At 35.9% G+C, this 21,445-nt stretch overlaps 1 protein-coding gene across 2 annotated transcripts; it reads right to left on the reverse strand.

The window, feature by feature from the left end:
- Positions 1–620: 620 nt before the first annotated feature.
- Positions 621–21,289, reverse strand: DCLRE1A (DNA cross-link repair 1A). Of its 2 annotated transcripts, none has more exons than XM_029201282.1 (10): positions 21,244–21,289; positions 19,602–20,722; positions 15,984–17,678; positions 14,392–14,525; positions 13,182–13,300; positions 10,183–10,323; positions 8,321–8,466; positions 7,386–7,540; positions 2,145–2,286; positions 621–1,147 (listed from the first exon to the last, which is right to left on the reverse strand). In XM_029201282.1, the coding sequence occupies exons 2-10, from the start codon at positions 20,065–20,067 to the stop codon at positions 987–989; spliced, it is 3,159 nt and encodes a 1,052-aa protein (XP_029057115.1). In that variant the 5' UTR covers positions 20,068–20,722; positions 21,244–21,289; the 3' UTR covers positions 621–986. The 2 variants fall into 2 exon arrangements, with proteins under 2 accessions (XP_029057115.1, XP_029057114.1); XM_029201281.1 differs by lacking the exon at positions 21,244–21,289 and adding an exon at positions 21,057–21,121.
- Positions 21,290–21,445: the final 156 nt, after the last annotated feature.

The raw sequence follows: 21,445 nt of genomic DNA on the forward strand, positions 1-21,445 counted from the left end.
ACCATTTTTAACATGTATTGCCCCAAATTTTCATTTTGGATCAGTTAATCTCTGTTGGAGAGATCAAGACTCATAAATAAATTATATAATCTCCTTTAAAAAAAAAAATTGCGGGTTTCCCTGGTGGCGCAGTGGTTAAGGGTCCGCCTGCTGATGCAGGGGACGCGGGTTCGTGCCCCGGTCCGGGAAGATCCCACATGCCGCAGAGCGGCTGGGCCCATGAGCCTTGGCCGCTGAGCCTGCGTGCCCGGAGCCTGTGCTCCGCAACTGGAGAGGCCACAACAGTGAGAGGCCCGTGTACCGCAAAAACAAAAACAAACAAACAAACAAACAAAGAATTGCAATCTAAACTTTTACTTATCTAATGTCTTGAGTAAACAATTCAGATAAACATTATTCACGCAAACTTTTCTCCATCATTTACTGGGTAGTTGTCTAGTCTCTTTGAGTCATCTTTTTCAGAGTCAAATTTTGACTTACTGTCACTGAAATTTTATAAGATTGCATAAATGTCAGTTATAAATCCTAAAAACCAAACGACACTATGGCAAATTTAAGATCAATTTTTTATTTAAGTATACATATCATAGAAAAGCTTTATCTCATAAAAATATGCCCCATATTAAATAATTTTAAAGATACGTAATTACTTACATATAATGCTTTCAACCTAGTTTATTATCATGAATCCTTTGGTCCCCAAACCTGCCTATGTTTACGCTCCTACTGTTGGATGCGGAATACCACAGCCCCACAGGGAGGGGCAAGAAACAAGGGTACTAGGCAGACCAGTCTCAATTATCACTGATGATGCTGAGAGGCCCTGCACTGTGAACATGTTATTCAAACGTAAATGAGAAAATAAGCTGTATGAGTGACCTTCATGAGGTTTTTCACATAAAGTGAAATATCATATCACTGAAGATTTAACTACTAACAAGCTAGGCCGAAGTTACTTAACTACTTCTGAGTCCTCTGAAGTAACATCAATATCCAGCTTCCAACTTCCACTCTTCAAAATATTTCTCCATTGTGCGCCTGGATCTCAAGGTGCCAACATTCACGGTAGGTATGATTTTCTGCGGCTTCAGCCATTGAACAAAACGTTTCATCTCTAGGTAGCTGCTGTGTTCACTATAAGGAATCCCTGCAACACGAAAGACAGTGCCTACTAAAAATCAAACTAATAAAGAAAACTGCACAAGCCCAAAATAAAATAAAAGAGAAAAGGAAAGCAATCCAGAGTATTTTTGCCAAAAATTCCTTGGTGCTTTTTTTCTGATAACAAAATCTGCTAGTATCTTTTACAAATAATAAATATTAAAATGATACAAAATCTTTTGAACATTAAAAAATTCTATTACTTTGCTATGTAGACACTTAATAATATGCATTTCTATAGATTCTTATTTATAAGTAGGCTTTTCTTTTTAAACAATTCTTCCCTTATTGATTTCAGGAAAATTCTGGAAGAAATATGAGTAAAATTTAAAGAGTAACCAGCAGAAGACTCTTGATTTCCACAGCAAGTAAGCAGATTCCATCCCCAAGCTTTGTACACATAAAAAGGAAAAAAAAAAAAATTAAGTACTAAAAATCTCTTCATCTTCTTTACTGAAGATCAAATACCTCAGAGAAAGAAGGAGAAAGGGTCCTGTTTTGAGTAAACTAGGATCCAAAAATGTTTCCATCAGCCATTATTGTAATAAGCCAATCTCTGAGGACACTGGTAAACATCCTCCAAAGATGAAAAAATTAAAGTCAAGTCTGTATCTCTTGCTGTCATCACATCTAATCCACTGTCTTCCTGTTCTCGGTGTCGCAGCGTCATTTAAACTTCCAGGACACAATGGCACTACCCACCCCTCCTTTCAAGTAGTTCTACAATCTCCCCTACATGTCACTGATCACACATATAGACTGATCTGTATTAGTCAATGTCTATTTACTACAGTCATACTGCTTTATATGCACTTACAACATACTAAAGATACAGGTGTAGAGCATGAGGAATGATTTGAACCTGTTAAATTATTAAAGATTCTTTGGTGCCTCTTTTTCCTTGGATCTTAGTTTTACTGCTTTTAAAAAAAAAAAGTAAGGTAATTACAAACATTAAGAGTAAAAAAATTGAATAATTATACCATATATTGAAATGTTTCCTTTGGTCTGGGGAATAATACCCGCCATACTAGTTAACTTGTTAGAATGCGTCCATCCTGTAGGTCGAAAAGCCAAAATCTGATCATATTTCCCACCACACTTCTTCAAATGATTCTGTAAACCCTGTTAAATAAAAACAGGATATTTATTTAATGGTCAGTGAAGATGGTTTATATGGAATAAAACAGAATGATTAAAATGTTACATTGGCACAGTCACGGAGTTTTCACTTGGTGAACATTAACTTGGAAAACCTAGTGCTGTGCTCCCCCCAAAAATAAAATCACCGAAAAAAAAACTTTTCCCCTTTACTTACCTAAGTTAAACAAGTTTAAGTACAGTCTGAGAAAAATAAGATGAGGCAACTTTAAAGATAAGTAATCATGTGTTTTAAAATTACAATTCAGATAGCTACCCAAAACAAACAAAACAAACACCTCTCCAAACCCTACAATTATTAGGATATTAGAGATACTAGCATCTAATACTATCCTTATGAGAGATACTGATATTAACACTGGTAAACATCAATCCAAACATATCCTCATACATATACACCAGTAGAGGTCTGACAGATGGATAAAATATGGAAACAACTTTATAATGGCATTATACTCAACTCAGACATACATTTTAAGATGCATAGTATCTAGTGTTCCCTTTTCAAGTGTTTACTCCTTTTCACCCTTTATGCATGAACTAGAATAATTTCAAAACTTTTCACAGTGCTATGATCAGAAGTAATATGCTAATAAATCTTGAGGTCAACATTAGTGAGGTCATCATTAGTGAGGACATTAGGTAAGATTCTCAGAAAATCAATGACAAAGGTTCAACCTTTGAAAGATAAGAGAAATCCAGATAAATATAACAATGACAAGAGGGATACAAAAAAACTCTAATACTTTTCGGGCTAAAGATTCAACCCAGAGTGTCAAAGGCTTAGTGTAAATTTATAATAAAATTTTAATTTTATTTAAAATAATAAAAAACCTAAAGTGTATATAGTATCATCTTGGATTTCTAGAAGTCTTCTTTAACCATACATACTCTACTGAATTTTTAAAAGATGCTGGTAGGAAGTTCTGAAGAAATGATAAAGACAAATTCACTCATCCATCTATTCATTCGTTCAGTAAATATCTGTTCCAGTATTAACACCAGGTGCTGATGTCAGGGTGGTGAGACACAGCCTTCACCTTTTGGAAGTTTACAGCCTAAGGGGAAGACATCAATAAACACCACCTTCTGAGTCTTTTTTTTTTTTTTTTTTAATGGAAACCATCTGCCCTTTCCTAACTTTTTAAGACTCTCATCACCTATTATACCATCAGCACCTAGGAACTTACAGATTGATCTCTTCAGAAAGGACTCATTTTTTAGTATAAATTTCTAGAAATGGAAACAGTTGAGGATTGACCCTCTTTTCCATTATTATCCAAGTGGATGAAGAGTGCCAATTTCTCTGAATCTCAGCACAGGAATATTACCTTTTTTAAAAGTACACCAATTTGGTAGAAGACAAACACATCATTTTTTTTAAAATTTTTCTTTTTGATTACTATTTAAAGGTTGAACAGTTTACTGTGTCTATCAGACATTAAGATTTCACTTGACAAATTAATAATAACCCTTTGATTTCTCTTTTGCATCAAATAATGATCTTTTTTTAATTTGTATACCTACCATTAAACAGTCATATTTCTTACCAACTACTACCCCCTCAAAAAAAGTTTAAGTTATATAGCTATATAACTAAGTTTTCATTACCATATCCCTGGCCCTGCAAATTTTCAGATTTTTGTCTTACTTAGTCTAAGATCTATTGTAATACTATTTGCTTAATTACTAATCCCTCTCTCTTCCTGTCCTCACAAAGAAAAGGAAATAATAAGAAACAGGTTTAGGAGCAATTAAACACATAATAACATAAACTGAGAGTCCAGCTATCAATGCAGGTCATCAAACTTATCCATTCTTATTTGCCTCTGTTAAAACACTCGGGAGAACCCACTCAGAAGTAATTTCATGCTTTTCATGAGACAAATTAGAGTCACCATGAAAACATCATTAATCCGTGCCACAAACAAAAACATAGGATATTATCATATAAGCCAAACACACAGAGAAGACTGCTGACAGCCACTAGTCTTTCATTAACCACAACTGCAGAACTACTATCATGAGGAATTTTATTATCATTTAGTCAACATAAAGTCCCTGATCTATGACTTGTCTCTCTGTTTACTGGTAACCAGTTTGTGATTAAAATGCATTCAGTAGATGCCCCTAAAGTTATTTTTTCAGTATGCAAATAATCATCTATAACATTACTGTTATAATGTTTTACCACATCCCATGAATCAGGTTTAAATCAGAGGTGATAGTAAACTATATACTTACGTATATGAACTTGGGATGTTGAACTAGGTAGCACGAATGGTTTTATTTATAGGGTTTCTAAGTCTTTCAAGCCTGCCTTAGAAACCCTGACAATTGTATCAGGTTTACATTTTCACAAAAAAGTCATTAGCTCTGATACAATAAAACTATTTTGGGCTGGTAAGAAAAACTGGCTTTAAGTACTAACTAAAATATAGTCTTACGGTAACTGTCAGCTTCTGCTCCGTCTGTGTTCTGAAGATATGAAATTGTAAAAAATGTCATCAATATCTGGCCACTTGCATGGAGGAAGGGGAAGGGCTACTGAACAATACCAACAACTTATGACAAATAATGGAAATAATACAGGCAATGATTTCAGATATTCCTTTTTTTGTTTTTTGTCTTCACAACTGCCAGGTTTTTGGGTGTTTTTTAAGCATACAGTTCCGTGGTTGTTGGTATAGCCACCAAGTTGTATGACCATCACCACTACCTAATTCTAGAACATTTCATCACCCCTGCGTAACACTGCGCTCATTAGCAGACACGCCCCGTTCCCTCTCCCTGAAGCCCTGGAAACCACTCATCTACTGACTTCTTCAGATTTACCTATTCTGGATGTTTCATATAAATGGAATCACACAATATGAGGCCCTTTGTGTCTGGCTTCTTTCACTTGGCATGCTCTCAATGCTCATTCACATAGTAGCATGTAGCAGTAATTCGTTCCTTTTTACAGCTGAAGAATATTTCTATTTTATGTATATAAAACATTTTGTTTATCCATCCATCATTTGATGGACATCTGAGTTGTTTCCAGGTTTTTGCTATTATGAATAATGCTGCTGTGAACATTTGTGTAGAAGTGGACACATGTTTTCAATTCTCCTAGGCATATACCTAGGACTGGAATCGCTGGTCATATAGTCAACTCCATGTTTAACTTTGAAAGAAATTAACAAACTGCTTTCTAAAGCAGCTGCACCACTTAAAAATCTCATTAGCAACGCATGAGGGTTCCAGTTTCTCCATATCCTCACCAACAATTGGCACTGTCTTTCTTAGTACAGCTATCCTTGAGAGTGTAAAGTGGTGTCTCACTGTGGTTTTGATCTGCAATTCCCTGATGGCTAACAGTGTTGATCCTCTTTTTATGTGCTCCTTGGCCATCTGTACACCTCATTCATTCCTTAGCCCTCTGCTGTCACTGGCTTTCTCCAACATCACTTCACTGAAACAGTTCTTGTGCAGGTCATTTTTTCCTTATATGACCTCTCCACAGCATATGGCACTTTTAAACACTATTCTTGAAAAGGTCTAGTCCCTTCATTTCCATAATATTCTGACTTCCCCACCCCTTTTGTCCCCCTAAATGGATAATTTGTCCAAATGAAACTAAGTTAGCAGGAAATAAGGCTGTATTGCATGAAGTAATCTTTATAAAAATTATAAAAATATGCTATACCCTCCGCAGGATATCAGTGTTCATTTTATAATTAACCAACATCCTCATTAGCCTCCATTAAACTGGACGCCTCTCAAATTTAACACATGTTTGCAAAGCTGGCTTAAACACCAATGGACAACCCTATGACCTGATTATCCTAGACATTTTTATGAATTATATACTCATGAAAATAGGCCATAAAATTTTTACCATAATCTCATGAAAAGAGTAGTTACACCAGTGAGAATTTCCTTACTCAAGGGATAGAACTAAAATCTTAATTTTCTTTACACAATGTAAGTGTTATTATTTATAAGACAGATACAGCAATCAACACCTAAGCTATTTCAAAAAGCTCCATAAAAGTTATTTCATAAACATTATAGCAAAATTAAAAACATATTTTTTGGTGTACATTATGTTCTGAATTACTTTTTTTTTTTTTAAGAAGATGTTGGGGGTAGGAGTTTATTAATTTATTTATTTTTGCTGTGTTGGGTCTTCTTTTCTGTGTGAGGGCTTTCTCTAGTTGTGGCAAGTGGGGGCCACTCTTCATTGCGGTGCGTGGGCCTCTCACTATCACGGCCTCTCTTGTTGCGGAGCACAGGCTCCAGACGCGCAGGCTCAGTAGTTGTGGCTCACGGGCCTAGTTGCTCCACGGCATGTGGGATCCTCCCAGACCGGGGCTCAAACCCGTGTTCCCTGCATTAGCAGGCAAATTCTCAACCACTGTGCCACCAGGGAAGCCCTGAATTACTTTTAATACATAGGTTTGATGTATTCCATTGCAAGGTGTCAAAACGTTAGCAAATGGAATGAATCTTAGTATCTGAATAAATCTGACAAATGAGCCCCCATAAATCACAGGGAGGTCATGTCATATGTATCTTAATTTATATCTCAGAACTAGCACTAGAATTTTCTCTTTCACTTCTACTGTTTCATTTAATCCTCACAAGTATATTTTCAACGTATACCAATGTTATAGTGGCTTAATATTATACAGAATAGACCTGAAGAAAAGTAAGAACTCCCTAGAATTCTCCACTCATTTCCCTACTCATCCAGGAAGAATGGAGAACAATCTCAGAATGTTTGAATGACCAGAGAGCTGCACACTTTTCTATTTTTGTTTCTTCCTTTATGACAGTTCTCTAGTTCTTAAACTCCTGGTGGGCATATGAATTACTCTGTACAGCTGCACACACACACAAACTTAAAACATTTAAAATTCCACTTAAAAGATTTTCTAGGGCAAAGTTTACTTTGACTCCACTGTAACTGAATTCCTCTACGTTAAACGCAAGTAAAATGGGATTCTAGTTTACAATCATCAGATTGCCTCTTCTAGTTCATCCTAAAAAGACATGTCTCTTGAATGCTTACCTACCTTAAAATTAATTTGCATCATTGGGAGAAGGTGAACCAGCGAATTGCACATGTCTGTAGTGATGAGGGAATTAATTTCTGGTATATTGAAGCACTGTAATGTATTATATTTTTCTTTGGACACGCCCACTTTTGAACCTAAAACATCAGCAATGGCTAAAGGAAAAGTTTAAAAAGAGTAAAATTACAGCTTATGAAAAAAAATAAAATTACAACTCAACTTTAAAATAAGAATTTACCAAATTAAAAGAAATTCAAAACATTCACACTTTTGCCATAATATCTCAAAAAGGCTGAACAGGTTTGTCAGTTAACTATGTGGAATAAATTGTGAGAAAGCCAAGAATCTATTTTTAAAGACCTAGTATTTAAAAATTGCATAAGATGTATGGAAAGAGTTAGAGGGAGGGAAAAAACAAAATTTGGAGGAGTTAAAACCTTAGCTTTATCATTTCACGTCTTAATGTTTGACATTATGGGACCACAGTTAAGAAGAAATGGAAGCACTTTGCAAAATAGTACAATACTATGTAGACAAACTACAGTTACATATCCAAAAATCATTTAGGAACAAAAACTAAAACTGGTCTCTAAAATAATTAATTGATGGTTATCATCAAAGAATGCAGTGAAAGACCTATGCACTGGTCATCTTTCAAAGTTTACTAAAATACTAATGTAGCATGGACTTTTGCTCTATAAACATTTTGTAGATATAAAGGCTACCGTAAACATACTTATCAAATGTTTCCATTAAGTTCAGGCTTTCAAAATTTAAATGAATCAAACTCTATCAAATTTTTCTTTCAACCTCAAAGGTAATATTGAACTGTTTCAGGAAATAAATATCAACTGAAAGAACAGAGTCTGAAAGGGCTTTATGCAGAAAGAATCTGATCTTTAGAATACAGTAAATTAGCTACAGCTACCACCCACCTAGGAAGACTTTCTCTTTTCCAATAGCATAAGTGCCACAGACAACAAGAGCACGTGGGTTTAGAGTTACAGTCTCAAAGGCAGTGTTGATGGCAAACTGGATAACCTCTTGCTGAGACGGAAAAGAGTATTCTGGGCTGCAATATCTGTAATATGGAAATATGGTACTTATTAAAAGAACAACAAGAAAGTCATAGCATTAAGTTGGATGCTATTTTAGAAAACAAGCTTTAGCAAAATTACATACAACAGCAGTATAGTACATTAACGCCACCGCAGTTATCTCACCAGTGCCTGTGGTTAAAATATTTGTTACCAGCTATTGATTATTTATGATGGAACTATACATTTCAATATACCTTTTTAATTATATTTCTTTTATAACCCTCAAATAAAGAAACTGCATTTTTTTTCCTTCAAGAATATTTCTAGGTAGCTATTTTAGCTATGAATTATAAGCCTTAATATCTTTTTTTTTTAACCCCAATCCCTATCAAAGGAAATATGATTTATAGGGATTATCTTTTTGGACTAAAGAATTCTGATTTAGTTAAAAAAAATTACATATATATATATATACATTTTTTTTTTTTTTTTGCGGTACGCGGGCCTCTCACTGCTGTGGCCTCTTCTGCTGTGGAGCACAGGCTCCGGACGCGCAGGCTCGGCGGCCACAGCTCACGGGCCCAGCCGCTCCGCAGCATGTGGGATCTTCCCGGACCGGGGCACGAACCCGTGTCCCCTGCATCGGCAGGCGGACTCTCAACCACTGCGCCACCAGGGAAGCCCAAAAAATATATATATATTTTAAGATAATGAAACTGAACATGAATTTGGTGAAGCAGCATTAAATCAAACAGTTAATATTCATCTGGTTGTTATTTTCTTTTAGGAGATATAGAAATATATATAGTATTATGGGACTACAGCAGATCCAGTTGGGTCTACTTCAATACAGTAACACCCAATGAAAAATTAACACTATTAGTTATAGATATTTGAGATGAAAATTAAGCACTTTTTCACGTAAAATCTCATAAAGTACACACATTAAAGAAATATTTTTCCAATTTTCAAAATTGTTTTTGCTGTTCAGCCATAATTCTTATTATTAAGAAAAGACTTAGTCCTTTCTCCTATAAATACTCACAAAGAAATCCAGAATTGTATGTAGAATTAAGTAACAAAGTTTAAAAAAAATTATTTTCTTAGTTCACCTAGTATTTAGGTGAATGGAAGAATTAACTATAGTATTAGAAAACTGGTTGTGGAAAGACCATCTCTTACTAAGATATGCCATCCAAACTCACTTCTTCTTGAAACAGGTTGAAATGGTTAATATAATTTCTGACCAATTGATGAGGTATTTCAATATATAAAAGAAGATAATAGCTTATACCATTATGTAGCACTTAGGAATTCAAGGTTGCCACTTATAGATTACCTTTTGGAGAAAGGAACAAAGTAAGTTTGAATATTCAGACAGAATCTCATTCTCTGTTTTTTTCTTCACAATCATGCTTAATAGTTACACAGACACTTTGAAAGGATAACTTTAAAGGGCGTTTTCCTAAAGTTTGCTCCCAAATTTTTCATCCTTGTTTCAGTAACAAGGTTTTTACATAAACCATATTTTCAAAAGGATATTAGATAAAAAATTGAGCTGGAGTCAGTTAAGCCATGCAATCCAAAATTTGTTCTTAAGTATATATTTTTTCAAACAGCATCCACCTAATACTTAAAATGATAATTGACAGTAAGCCATCATTTTGATTACCTAAGCAAAAGTTCAAATTATTCATAACATGCAGGGCAAATGCTGTTGGTGGAAAAAAGAAGTACACAAACAAAGTTTCTCTTACGTTGTATCTAAGTAAAGCGTGTGGACTTTCTGGCCTGCAAGAAGAGAACGTTCCATGGTGGGATCTGCTCTGAAGTCTCCAGTGTGTAGTATGACATAACCATTAGGAAGATAAAAAAGGATCATGACAGCACCTGGACAGCTGAACACAAACATTTCAAAGGGATATTCTTAACACAGGCAAAGCATCTAAAGAAAGAGTGTTCATTTCAATATCAACAAGTTAATATACTTTATTAGCTGACCACAATGACATAGCATTGCACTACAAAGGTATGTAGCATTTTAACTTAAGAAAGTTTATGTCACACACACAAAAAAAATGGTGGGCAGGAAAGGGTTAATTCAGCAGGCCAGTGTTGTGCAAACTCCACAGGTCCCCAAGAAAGGCCTGTCCTTAGGAATAGTCATTGGCTGGCCCTTGGGAGATAAGTTTAGAGTCCTTGAAATATTCTGCCTGCTAAGAGTGTTTTGTATGCCTGACACATTGGGCCACGTGTTACTAGTCTGATAAGATAGTTTATGTTAACAGTGTGATCTATGGTGAATATCTGTCTTTGCTCTAGGGGACTGGCGTCTAAGTACCCCAGGTCAATCAGCATGGGTGCTGCATGTGTACATGATTGACCCTCAATAAAACCCCTGGATACCAAGGTTCAACTGAGCTTCCCTGGTTGGCCACACCTCCTATGTGTTGTTACACACTGTTGCTGGGAGAATTAAGCACATCTGTGCCACTCCACTAGAAGAGGACACCTTGAAACTTGCACCTGGTTTCTCCTGGATTTGCCTCCATTTTCCCTTTGCTGATTTTAATCTGTATCCATTCACTGTGATAAGCTGTAACCACAAATAAAACAGCTTTTCTGTGTCCTGTGAGTCCATCTGGTGAACCATTGAGCCTCAAGGTGGTCTCGGGGACCCCTGACACAATGGGGTTTGGAAATTACTGCCGAAACACAGAGAATTTTCATTTTAAATTCTAGGAAAACACAGGAAATAATTACAATTGTAATTAAAAACTTCCCCTTATCTCCCTGACTCCCAAATTCAGGCCCTGATGACTTCACTAGAGATTTTCCACTAAACTCTTAGGGAAGAAATAATAATAATTACTACATGACACCTTTTAGAAAATAGAGGAAGGAATATTTCATGAGACCAGTATTACTCTGATATCAAAATAAGACAAAAGTGTAGTTAAAAAAAACCCCTATAGACCAATATACTTTTTAAAACAGACACAAAATTCCTTAACAAAATATTAGCATATCAAATCCAGCTATATATTTTGAAAAAGGGTAATACATGAAGACCAAGTGGGGTTTATCTCAGTAATGCAAGGCTGGTTTAAATCCATCTTTGTCATTTACCCCATTAACATTATAGAGGACAAAAGTTGTATTATCACCTCAACAGATGCCAAAGAAACATCTGACAAAGTTCAACACCCATTCATGATTACAAACTCCCAGCAGAATAGGAATAGAAGGGATTTTCCTCAACCTGATAAAAGGCATCTATGAAAACCCTATTGCAAACATCATACTTAACGGAGAAAGACTGAAAGCGTTCCCCTTAAGATCGAGAACACGGCAATATGTCTGCTTACATCACTCCTATTCAACACTGTATTGAAGGCATAATCCCGTACAATAAATAAGAGAAAAAATATCATTCTAAATGGAAAGAAAGAAGTAAAACGAAAGCATCTTTATTTGTGGATGACATATGTAGAAAACTTTCAAGAATCTACAAAAAACCTACAACTAATGAGCAAGCTTAGCAAGGTCTCAGGATACAAGATCAATAAACAAAAATCAGTTGTCCAACAAGAAGTGAATGAAAAAAATAATTGTATTGTGTCCACACAATAGACAGTACTCGGTAAGTAAAAGGAACACACAACAGCATGAATGAATCTCAAAAACATGAGGAGTGACAGAAGCCAGATACAAAACAGAAGATACTATATGATTTCATTTAGATGAATCCCTAGTAAAGACAAATCTAATCCATAGTCATAGAAAACACATCAGTGGTTTCCTGGGTCAGAGTCGGGGTTCGGAATTGACTGGGAAGGAACACAAGGAAAACTTTTGTGGTGGGGAATATTTTCCATATTTTTATTGTGGTGGGAATTACATGGGTGTTTACTTTTGTCAAAATTCAGCAAAGATTTAAAATGGGTCCATTTTATTTATGTAAATTGTACCTCAATAAAGTTGACCAAAAAAAAAATCAGAACCTGAGTTATCATAATTGGTGATTAAAAAAATAAACAGCAGCGAAGTTAGCAGACAAAAACTTATAGGCAACCTGAAAAAATAACAAGCCTGGATTTTAGGAAACCTAGGTTTAGTCTTAATTTTAATTCTCTAGGCATCTATGATCTCTAAGGTACATAAGGCTAACATTCTATGGAAATTACAAAGATGCATAGCTGACTGACAGTTACATTTTGGCAATGTGAATCCTGACAGTACTTTACATTTAAAAAAATGAGGGAAAAAGAAAACCAATTTCAAAGAAAAAAATCTTCCAAGACTTTAGTATCAAAAACCTAAAGGATTTCTTAAAGGAAAAAAAAAAACCCTCTAGAATCTGAATGGAGTACCAGCTGTTAATTTGTACCAGCTGTTAATTTATGTAAGTGATATTAAAGAAAATGGCAAAAGGTTATCTCTTAAAGAACAGCAGCAATATGTTAAAAGATTAAAAAAAATAAGATGGAGTCTCATGTAAAGCATAGTAATTTAAACTGCATTAAAAAATGGGTTAGAGAACTCTCTACGTTTAATTTTTGACCCTGTAATTGGGTACATTTTTTTTTAAAAGGAGAAACACACTTTATTAACTGTTTCTTATCTTACTTAAATAAGACATTTATGAAATATCAAGCATAATAGTTCCAATAAAAAGTTCTTAAATAACCATGCAATGTGTTTTCCTTTTGAATATTTAAAAATAGGGTATTACTAAGGTAACTTTAATACTTACTGATTGGCATCTAGCAAAACAACCTTGACACCATTCACTATACATTCAGTGTCTGTTGGCAATGGATGGATATATTGTTCTTGCACGTGAAGTTTGCTCTTCAACAGATTGCCAGTTATCTGCAGAACAGGATGTGCTTATTGCTGATACATTAAAACATTAAATATGTCTTTTATTTCGTATCTAGTTTAGAACCCAAACATCTTAATAATCTCCTGGTTCTCCCACTTACACTCGTGTAAACCCTCCAGAATGCCAGGAAGAACTTTCTAAAATGACTGTGTCACAACTCTGCTTAAACACGGTCACTGATCCTCCCTCACCTGTAAAAAGTCCTTCATCCCCATCATGTCATACAAAACCCTTCATGATCTGGCCCCTACCCATTTCTGTGGATTTATCTCCTGTTATTCCCTATCTTGTCTTTACTGATTTTGAATTATCTGAAGTTTCTGGAATGGGCATACTTCTTAGGTGTCTGTGCCTTTACACAAACTCTTCTCTACCTGGAAGGCTCTCTCCTCTTTCCTCTACCTTGCTCTGAAATGAGACAGACCTGCGTTCAAATTCTGGCTCTGCCATTACTAGCTCTGTGACTTGGGGCATGCCACTTAACCTCTCCAAGCCTCAGTTGCTTCATTAATAAAAAGAAGATAATTCAAGAATGCTTGAGGATAAAATCAAATTCTAGCCAAAGCCCTTAGTAGTACAAATTAAAATGCTCACCTTTTAATAATTATTTCAAGGTATCTCTTTCACCGTGAAAATTTTTCTAACTTTAGCCTAGGACACAGTAAAGCCCCGCTTCTCCCTACTTTTAGGCATTCTGTTCACTTTTCTATTACAATACAGATCCCATTGCGGTACTGTTTGTGAATGTGTAGCCTGAAAGCTCCCTGAAGTTAGGTATTTTGCCTTGAGTGTCTTTTTAGGCATTCAGTAAATATTTACTGAATGAAACTTACATGTTTCAGTACATCATGAGGTATCAATATTTATTGTTTCCACATAACAAAGCATAATTTAAAAAATCTATTGTAACTATTGACAATAACTCATTTACTTTTAGAATCTCAATGTGGAGTCTGTTTTTTCATATATTTTCTAGAAGAATGATAGATCTTACAATCTTAATTACCTTTTTTTTAACCAGACTGGTTAGAAATTTGCTGCATTCTACAAATTCAGGATTTAGAATACTAAAACTTACCTCACTACAATAAACAGGAAACGTGAAGTTTTTAGACAATCCAGCATAATGATCAGAATGAAAATGTGTGAGAAAATAGGCCGTGCAACCTTCAACCAATCCATACCGAAAGGCATCGACTGTAAAGCCAGTTCCTACAATGAAAGCACCAACACAGCTGCTTGAGCGACAGCTAACTAAGTAAAAGCAACCCAATTTGCTTATATAGCAAACCCTCTGACACCTTTACATCTCATTTCCAACTTAACTTTACATTTTAATTTAAAAATCTACACCACATAAATTCAGCAAAAGGTGATACTAGAGACGAAAATGAGTCTTATAAGTTTCCATTAAATATCCCAGTATAGGCTTTTTAATGAATAACTGTACAAAAAAAATTAAAAATACTAAGCTACAAATGAGTTACCTTTTTGTTTTGCTGAATGTTTTCACAATACTTACTGGGCACCTAAACTCCTTTACTTCTGCAAAACAGCAAAAGGAGAATGCTAACTTTCTTTTAAAACATGAATTCTCAATGGGGGTGATATTGGTATGCTCCTAAGGGGCAAAAATGGTTGATGACCCAAATAATCTAATGGCCCTCCAAAGGGCCACAGTACAATAACACATAAACAGGGTATCTGTAGTATTTGAATTTCATTGTGGGAGGTGGGGAGGAGGAAGGGAAACAAACAAACAAACAAAAAGCCTAAACAGGCTCCCTAGAGGAGCAATAATGAAAAAAAAAATAAAAAAGATTGAGCTGTTCTGAAATTTGTTCATGAGAAAAAACAAGTGCGCTGGCTGTGATATGCAGGTAAATAAACATACCTCCACAATTCTACGGAGGCCTATCCACACATGGCCCACTAATTCTGGGCTCACTTAAAATACAGAAAATTAATCAAAATAATTATTAAAAACAGAACTGGTACTATGATGTACATAAATGCTTTTCTTTACATAAATATTTTGAACAAATTATACTGAATAGATTTAGAATATCAAAAAAGCATATTAAAATTTTTTTCTAAAACCAAGTATACTTGGGCAGTTTTATATCCTTTTCAGAAGAAGGGTACCTGTTTTCTTCAATAATAAAATTCATTTTACAACACATTTTTCTACTAACTCATCTATGAAGACATGAGAAATTATAAGAACATGAAAAGACTGAGAAACTAAGTTATGATATGGTTTAAAAATGTTTAGCATTTATTATGACCTGTATAACCTGTGACATTTTCCTTCTTCGAAGCTATTTAGTACTTGCATTTTTCTTAAGCGCTTAGAGACTGTTATTATGGTTACTTACAGAGAGCCTTTCCTCCTTCTGTATTAAGCTGATCTATATGAATCTTTGTCAGATCTGTAATATCTATCTAAATAGTATAGTACCTTATATATAAAATATGTTTAATAAAAGTTTGCTGAATTGAATGGAGTAAAAAAGATTAAATAGGAAAAAAGTCTGTTACAGGTCAATGAGGTATAAAAAGTAAACACACAAAAAAATTGTTTCACACACACATAACATGGGCAATGAACATGTAATACAAAAAAGTTGCATCTTCGTAGATATAGTAAGCCTTGATATTTCAACTTACCAGGTATTTTCTTATAGAATGGACATGTCCTTTTCCTTAATTCTCCTGCATTCGATGACTCTGGGATTTTCGTGTTCCCTCTCTGCAGCCTGCCACGAGCTGATTTTACGAAGACTCTGTCTTTACTTAACTTGACTGTTCCAGGTTCTGTCTTGTTACGGTGACCTGAACTCTTCTGATGTACTCCTTCCTGCAATGAATCTGACTTTTTAAGTCTCTTTCTTTGATGCTGTGACCTCTTACGAGAAAGTTCCACAGAGGGCTGACTCTCACTTAAATTATTTGCCTCTAATTCTAAATCACTTAAAGATTTTTCTGTTTTCCTCTTGCGCTGCCGGGACCTCTTTCCATTAGGACTTACAACTGTATTTAAGTTCATCCCTTCTAATGCACTTTCCACCAGCAATTTCTCTTCTTTTCTTTTGGGTGGTAGTCCAAAATACACACCTATATCCATTTGCTTCATTACCTTAGTAGAAGTTTGTGATGCATTACACTTAGGGCCAGATAGCAATATTTTCAAAGACTTAGCAGCAGTAGGTGTACTAGAAAATATCGCTGTATTTAAAGCTGTAACTTTACTGTCCAGCATACCATCTAATGCCTTTCTGCAGAAACATGCTGAGTTCGTATTGTGCTTAGCATTGAAATTCTTACTTGATAATTCTCTAGTTTTACTTTGGGTTGGTTGGAAAGAATGACACCCTCCTCCCTGGCTTTCAAAAGGTTTTGACATTTTACTCTTAAGTAAGGGAAGAGAAATTTGATTGTAAACAGCTGATTCTTCAATCACCTGTTTCTCTTTATTTGATTGAGATGAGTGAAATTCTGGCTCATCAGGTTTTGCTTTAGTGGCTTGGTAACTAGGAGAAGTAAACCTCTCTGCTAATGCAGGTGGAAACCATATAAAATCATCAGTATATGCTGGATCATCACGTAAAATAATACTCTTATTTTGGAAAGTAAGTTGAGACGAATCATTTAGAGTGTTGCATTTATACAATTCTTCATCGTATTTATCCTGAGTTAAGAAGCTATCCACTTCGGGGCAGCTCTCCTCCTGGTCCTTCAGTAAAGGGTCATGGAGTTTTTTAGACAAAGTGGAGCTATTTTCATCTTCTAAGCTGCCATCTTTAGAGCTTTCTGTAAAAAGTAGTTCCTGTTGTGAATCATCCAGCTTTTCATCTGTATCATAAGTTTCTTCATCACTTTGAAGTGGAGAATAGGAGATTTCACAGTTGCTAAAGTCATTTTCTGGCAATGTCAAATTTATGTGTTCTGGGCTGTTTTGACTGTCTAATTCTTCAGCAAGAGGCAAACCAAATCCTACCAGTTTGTCATTATTAACAAGTTCTGTAAATTGTGGGACTTGTTGGGAAGTTTGGATATTTGTCGAAGAGGAAACCTTTTTATCAGTTTCAGTTGGAGACTGAGATTTTCTTAGACATTGTGTCACTAACAAGGGATCAGTTGAAACATTTTTTTTAAAGTTATCTGTTTGTTTCTGATATGAAGACCATCTTTCCTTAAGGCTACAAAGAAAGCCTGAATTAGTCTCACCGAAACTCCCACTTGACTCATGGGATGGATCGCTGAAAGGACTATTACTAGCCCTGCTTTGAGCTAGCAGGTGATGAGTGTATCTCTTGTAATGAGAAGGAATTGTTGAGGAACACTGAAGAGCATCAGGACACTCTGAAAATTTTAATAAAGAAAAAAGTATTACCGGATCAAAGCACAGACTAAGCTTTGACAGTATTAGCACTACAAATTAACATGTAAGTGGAAAGTCATCAGTCCAACTTTGAGGCCTTAGGACAATAGCTATCATTATATAAACAAAAAATCAGCACACAATAACAGTAATCCAGTATGGTTTTGGAAGGTGCTAGTTATTATTTTTAAATCAATATATTCTTTTAAATTTCAAATACTCTCCCCCCCCCAGCAAAATCTAAGACTAACACCTTTTTCTCCCCACTAAAAACTTTCACAAATATGAGCTCCTCCAAAATGCATGTCATGCTTGCACTAGGTATTTCTGAAGCAGGTGCTACAAATTGATCCCATCAGTTTCACTCCGTCACTATTGCTCAAGCAATAAAGAGTAGAGAAGGCTGGTATGTCTCTCACAGAGTAAAAGTTCTACCTCAATTTTTGTCTTATCAGGTAACACATACGTATGACAGTTGCAGTACCAAATTAGGTTCCGTTATTTAATATTCACACTGTATATAAAACAGTAATAGCAATCTTAATTACAGCTGTTCATACCCTAAACATTTTAGGTTCTGTTCTAAGATTTGAAATTCAGTTTGATAAACTGGTTAATAATAAGGCTTTAATAATCTGGAAACTATTCCCTGTCATACCGTTATGACTGAGAAACAGTCTGTAAAGCATCTTGGCATACCCCACCCCTTGTATGTTCATTTTCAGGCCCGTCAAAAAATGATCCACCCCCACAAAAAGAAGATGTCACATTAAACTGGAGACTTCATTGCTTAAAAATTAAGTTAAAACCACCTCATAAAAGTATATGTTATAGAATAAAATTCAATTCAAGAAGAATCCACCTGAGATTATCTGTTCAAAGGAGTTTAATCAGTGAAAAAACCAAGAGAAAAACTCTTTGAGGTGGCTTCATCTATGAGATATTTCACCCTGACTGCTCACCATGGGATTCCGGCTGCCATTTCTGACTTTCAAGCCACTGAAAAACAAATTACTAGCATTTGATGAGGCTTTCTCGGTTGTATAAGGCTAGTGCCAATTTTTTTTAAGTTATTTTGCATCTTCATGCAGTACTTTAAAATGAGAACTAGAAGTTCATAATAAAACGTATTCTGAATCATAGTTAACACGAAAGCCATACTGAATATTATTTTTATTTTAATGAATTTTGATTCTTTGAGATTTAAAAATTTATGTATGGTATATATAACTTTTAAATAATCAAATCATCAATAACCATCCATTCTCCATATACTACAAGTAGGATTTTCTACATATTAAACATGATATTTATTATATAGTTTAAATGATAACAGAAACATAGTATTACTTCAGTTCTCATTTGGCACAATTTTATTTATTAGAATCTTAATAACCAAACACTCCTTCCTAGTTCTTCTTTCTGTCCATTAGCATGATGACCCCAACACAGCTGTATTTAGAAGGCTGGACTACATTCATGATTCTCTAAAAGTCTGTTTCATAAAAGATAACAAAATGGGCAAGTTGTTTAGCTTTTAAGAACCCTCATCTATCAGATGTCAATACCACCTACCTTATGCAGGTGAAAATATCTACCATAATATGTGCTCAATTAACATTTATGAAAAATCACAGATTTTTAGGGACTCTTATGAAATAGTAAAATGCATTTATACTGTTTTCAAGTTTGCAACTTGAATTGACTGTTATCTTTTTACCCTTCACAAGAAGCGTAACAATGCATTACCTTGTTTCCTTCTACGGTTAAGTCATTTATACTTTGAGTATCTCATCTCATTTTTGGTTTACTGCTTACCTGGCTTGTTTCACTGGACTGATATGTCTGGCCTAATGCAGGTCTTTTTGACTATTTAGAGTCCACTATCTTTTTTGGAATCTTACCTGTTTCGGAGACTGGTATGGAATCCAAACACTCAAAAACATGCCATCGAGGTGTTTGACCTAGCAAGGAGGAAAAAGGCATCTGGCAGTTTGGACAGTACCCATCATAAACCGGTCGTATCTTCGGAGACACGTGTTTGTTTTTGTGAGTCCTACAGTGCTTTCCTGGAGTGGCCTCCCTGTCTTGACACTGCTGAATACCGTCTCCACAACTAGAGTTCTGACTGGAAGCGACAGAAGTCTGACTGTCTGTTTCTCCAAGGCACGTTTCGGGGGCCTTAACCTTCTTTTTACCTTCTACAGTTCTTTTTTTATTTCTGTTTCGTTTTGACTGGTATTGTCCATCTGTTGCTTTCTCAACAGATTTTGGAATATTCTCAGAGCAATTATTTGGATGTACTGGTTTGGGTTTTCTTTTGGATTTGTATTCCCAGATGTCTTGTTCCAGAAAAGCATCCTCTAACATGGCAAAATGATTTTGATCATTAAAGAAGCACTAATCTTAAGTAAATTGAGGGTCTATGTCTTGTTTCAAAAATTTTAAATGGAATTATTTTGCTCAGGAAAAAGAAGTAACAGAAAACCCACCAACTTGATGGGAATCTAAAGCTCTGATAATGATTATATTGGCAAACTACAAACCTTATACATGAGAACACCTGCTGTTTCATTTATAGCACAATAAAATTAACATCTGAGTTTTCCATTGTGTGTATTTCGTTCAGGTATCTTGGCTTTTTCCAGGACTTGATTCATAAAAAGTAGTGTCAGTAATACTTTGAACACTAAACCCTAATGGGAAGTATAGGTTTAACAGTTCAATCTTAGAAGGAGCTTCGTAAAATTGTTATAAAGCTCCTGTCAGCTCTCTTTCAACTGGACAATTGTCCAAATAATTCACAAACCCAACCACAGTCCCTGGGCAACTGGCTCAGCAGGTGTTCCAAACACTTAATGGCTACTTCAGTTTGCTAGTGACACTAGTCACACCATAATCAAATGTGTGTGATTGGCAAAAAAAAAAAAAAAAAAACGCGCCCTTATCCGTGACTGGTGGATATTCGACAACTTCAGTTTCCTGGGTCAATCCAGTATCTTCCTCCAGCGGCAATGAACAAACACTGCACAATGAACAAACAAAATTCAAGTATGTGAAGTTGTGCTTGCACTGAGGCCACCCACACTCCTATCTCCAGACCCCAGAGGTGGTCTGCCTGAAGGTGATCAGCTCTCTCTCCCGCAGCCTCAAAACCAAGCTTCACCTGCCTGATGCCTCCCACCGGCTCGACCGCCTCTTTGGGCATTAAAGGCTGCAAGGCCAGCGGAGTAGGCCCTCATCCCCTCCAGGGAAGGGAGCGAGGGAGCTGCCAGCACAGCTCGCTCCACAAAAGCCACCAGTGCTCTCCACTTCTGAAGACAGAGGCCGGGCCCTCAGGGATCCCCGCGGTCGCCCACCTGCCACCCTCGCGCCTCGGGAGTAGCTCCAGCTGCGTCCGCTCCCATCGTGCCCCCTCCCCCTGCTTGGCTGACAATCTATTCGCACCCGCACTTTCAGCACTGCAGGGTAACAAAATGCTGCGTTTGCATATAAGCCAAGGCCATTGGCTAGTCGCTCACAACTTTAAAAAGCCTACTCCTTTACCTTTCGTGCCGTGGCGGAACAGCTTCGCGTTCCCAATGCTGTGTCGAATCGGCTGATCTGGTCTAAACGTGAGACTTTAAAAAGAAAAAGAGTTAGGACCCTTTTAAATCCTACGGATTTATTTTGTTTTGTTTTAGTTCTAAAACCTGCTAATTTCCAAAGTGAAGGGTGAGGAATTGTTCTCTTGGAGCTTCTAGAACGC

Source organism: Monodon monoceros, unplaced genomic scaffold (assembly GCF_005190385.1).
Source record: "Monodon monoceros isolate NGI ecotype Baffin Bay Population unplaced genomic scaffold, NGI_Narwhal_1 Super_Scaffold_4, whole genome shotgun sequence".
Lineage (NCBI taxonomy): Eukaryota > Metazoa > Chordata > Mammalia > Artiodactyla > Monodontidae > Monodon > Monodon monoceros.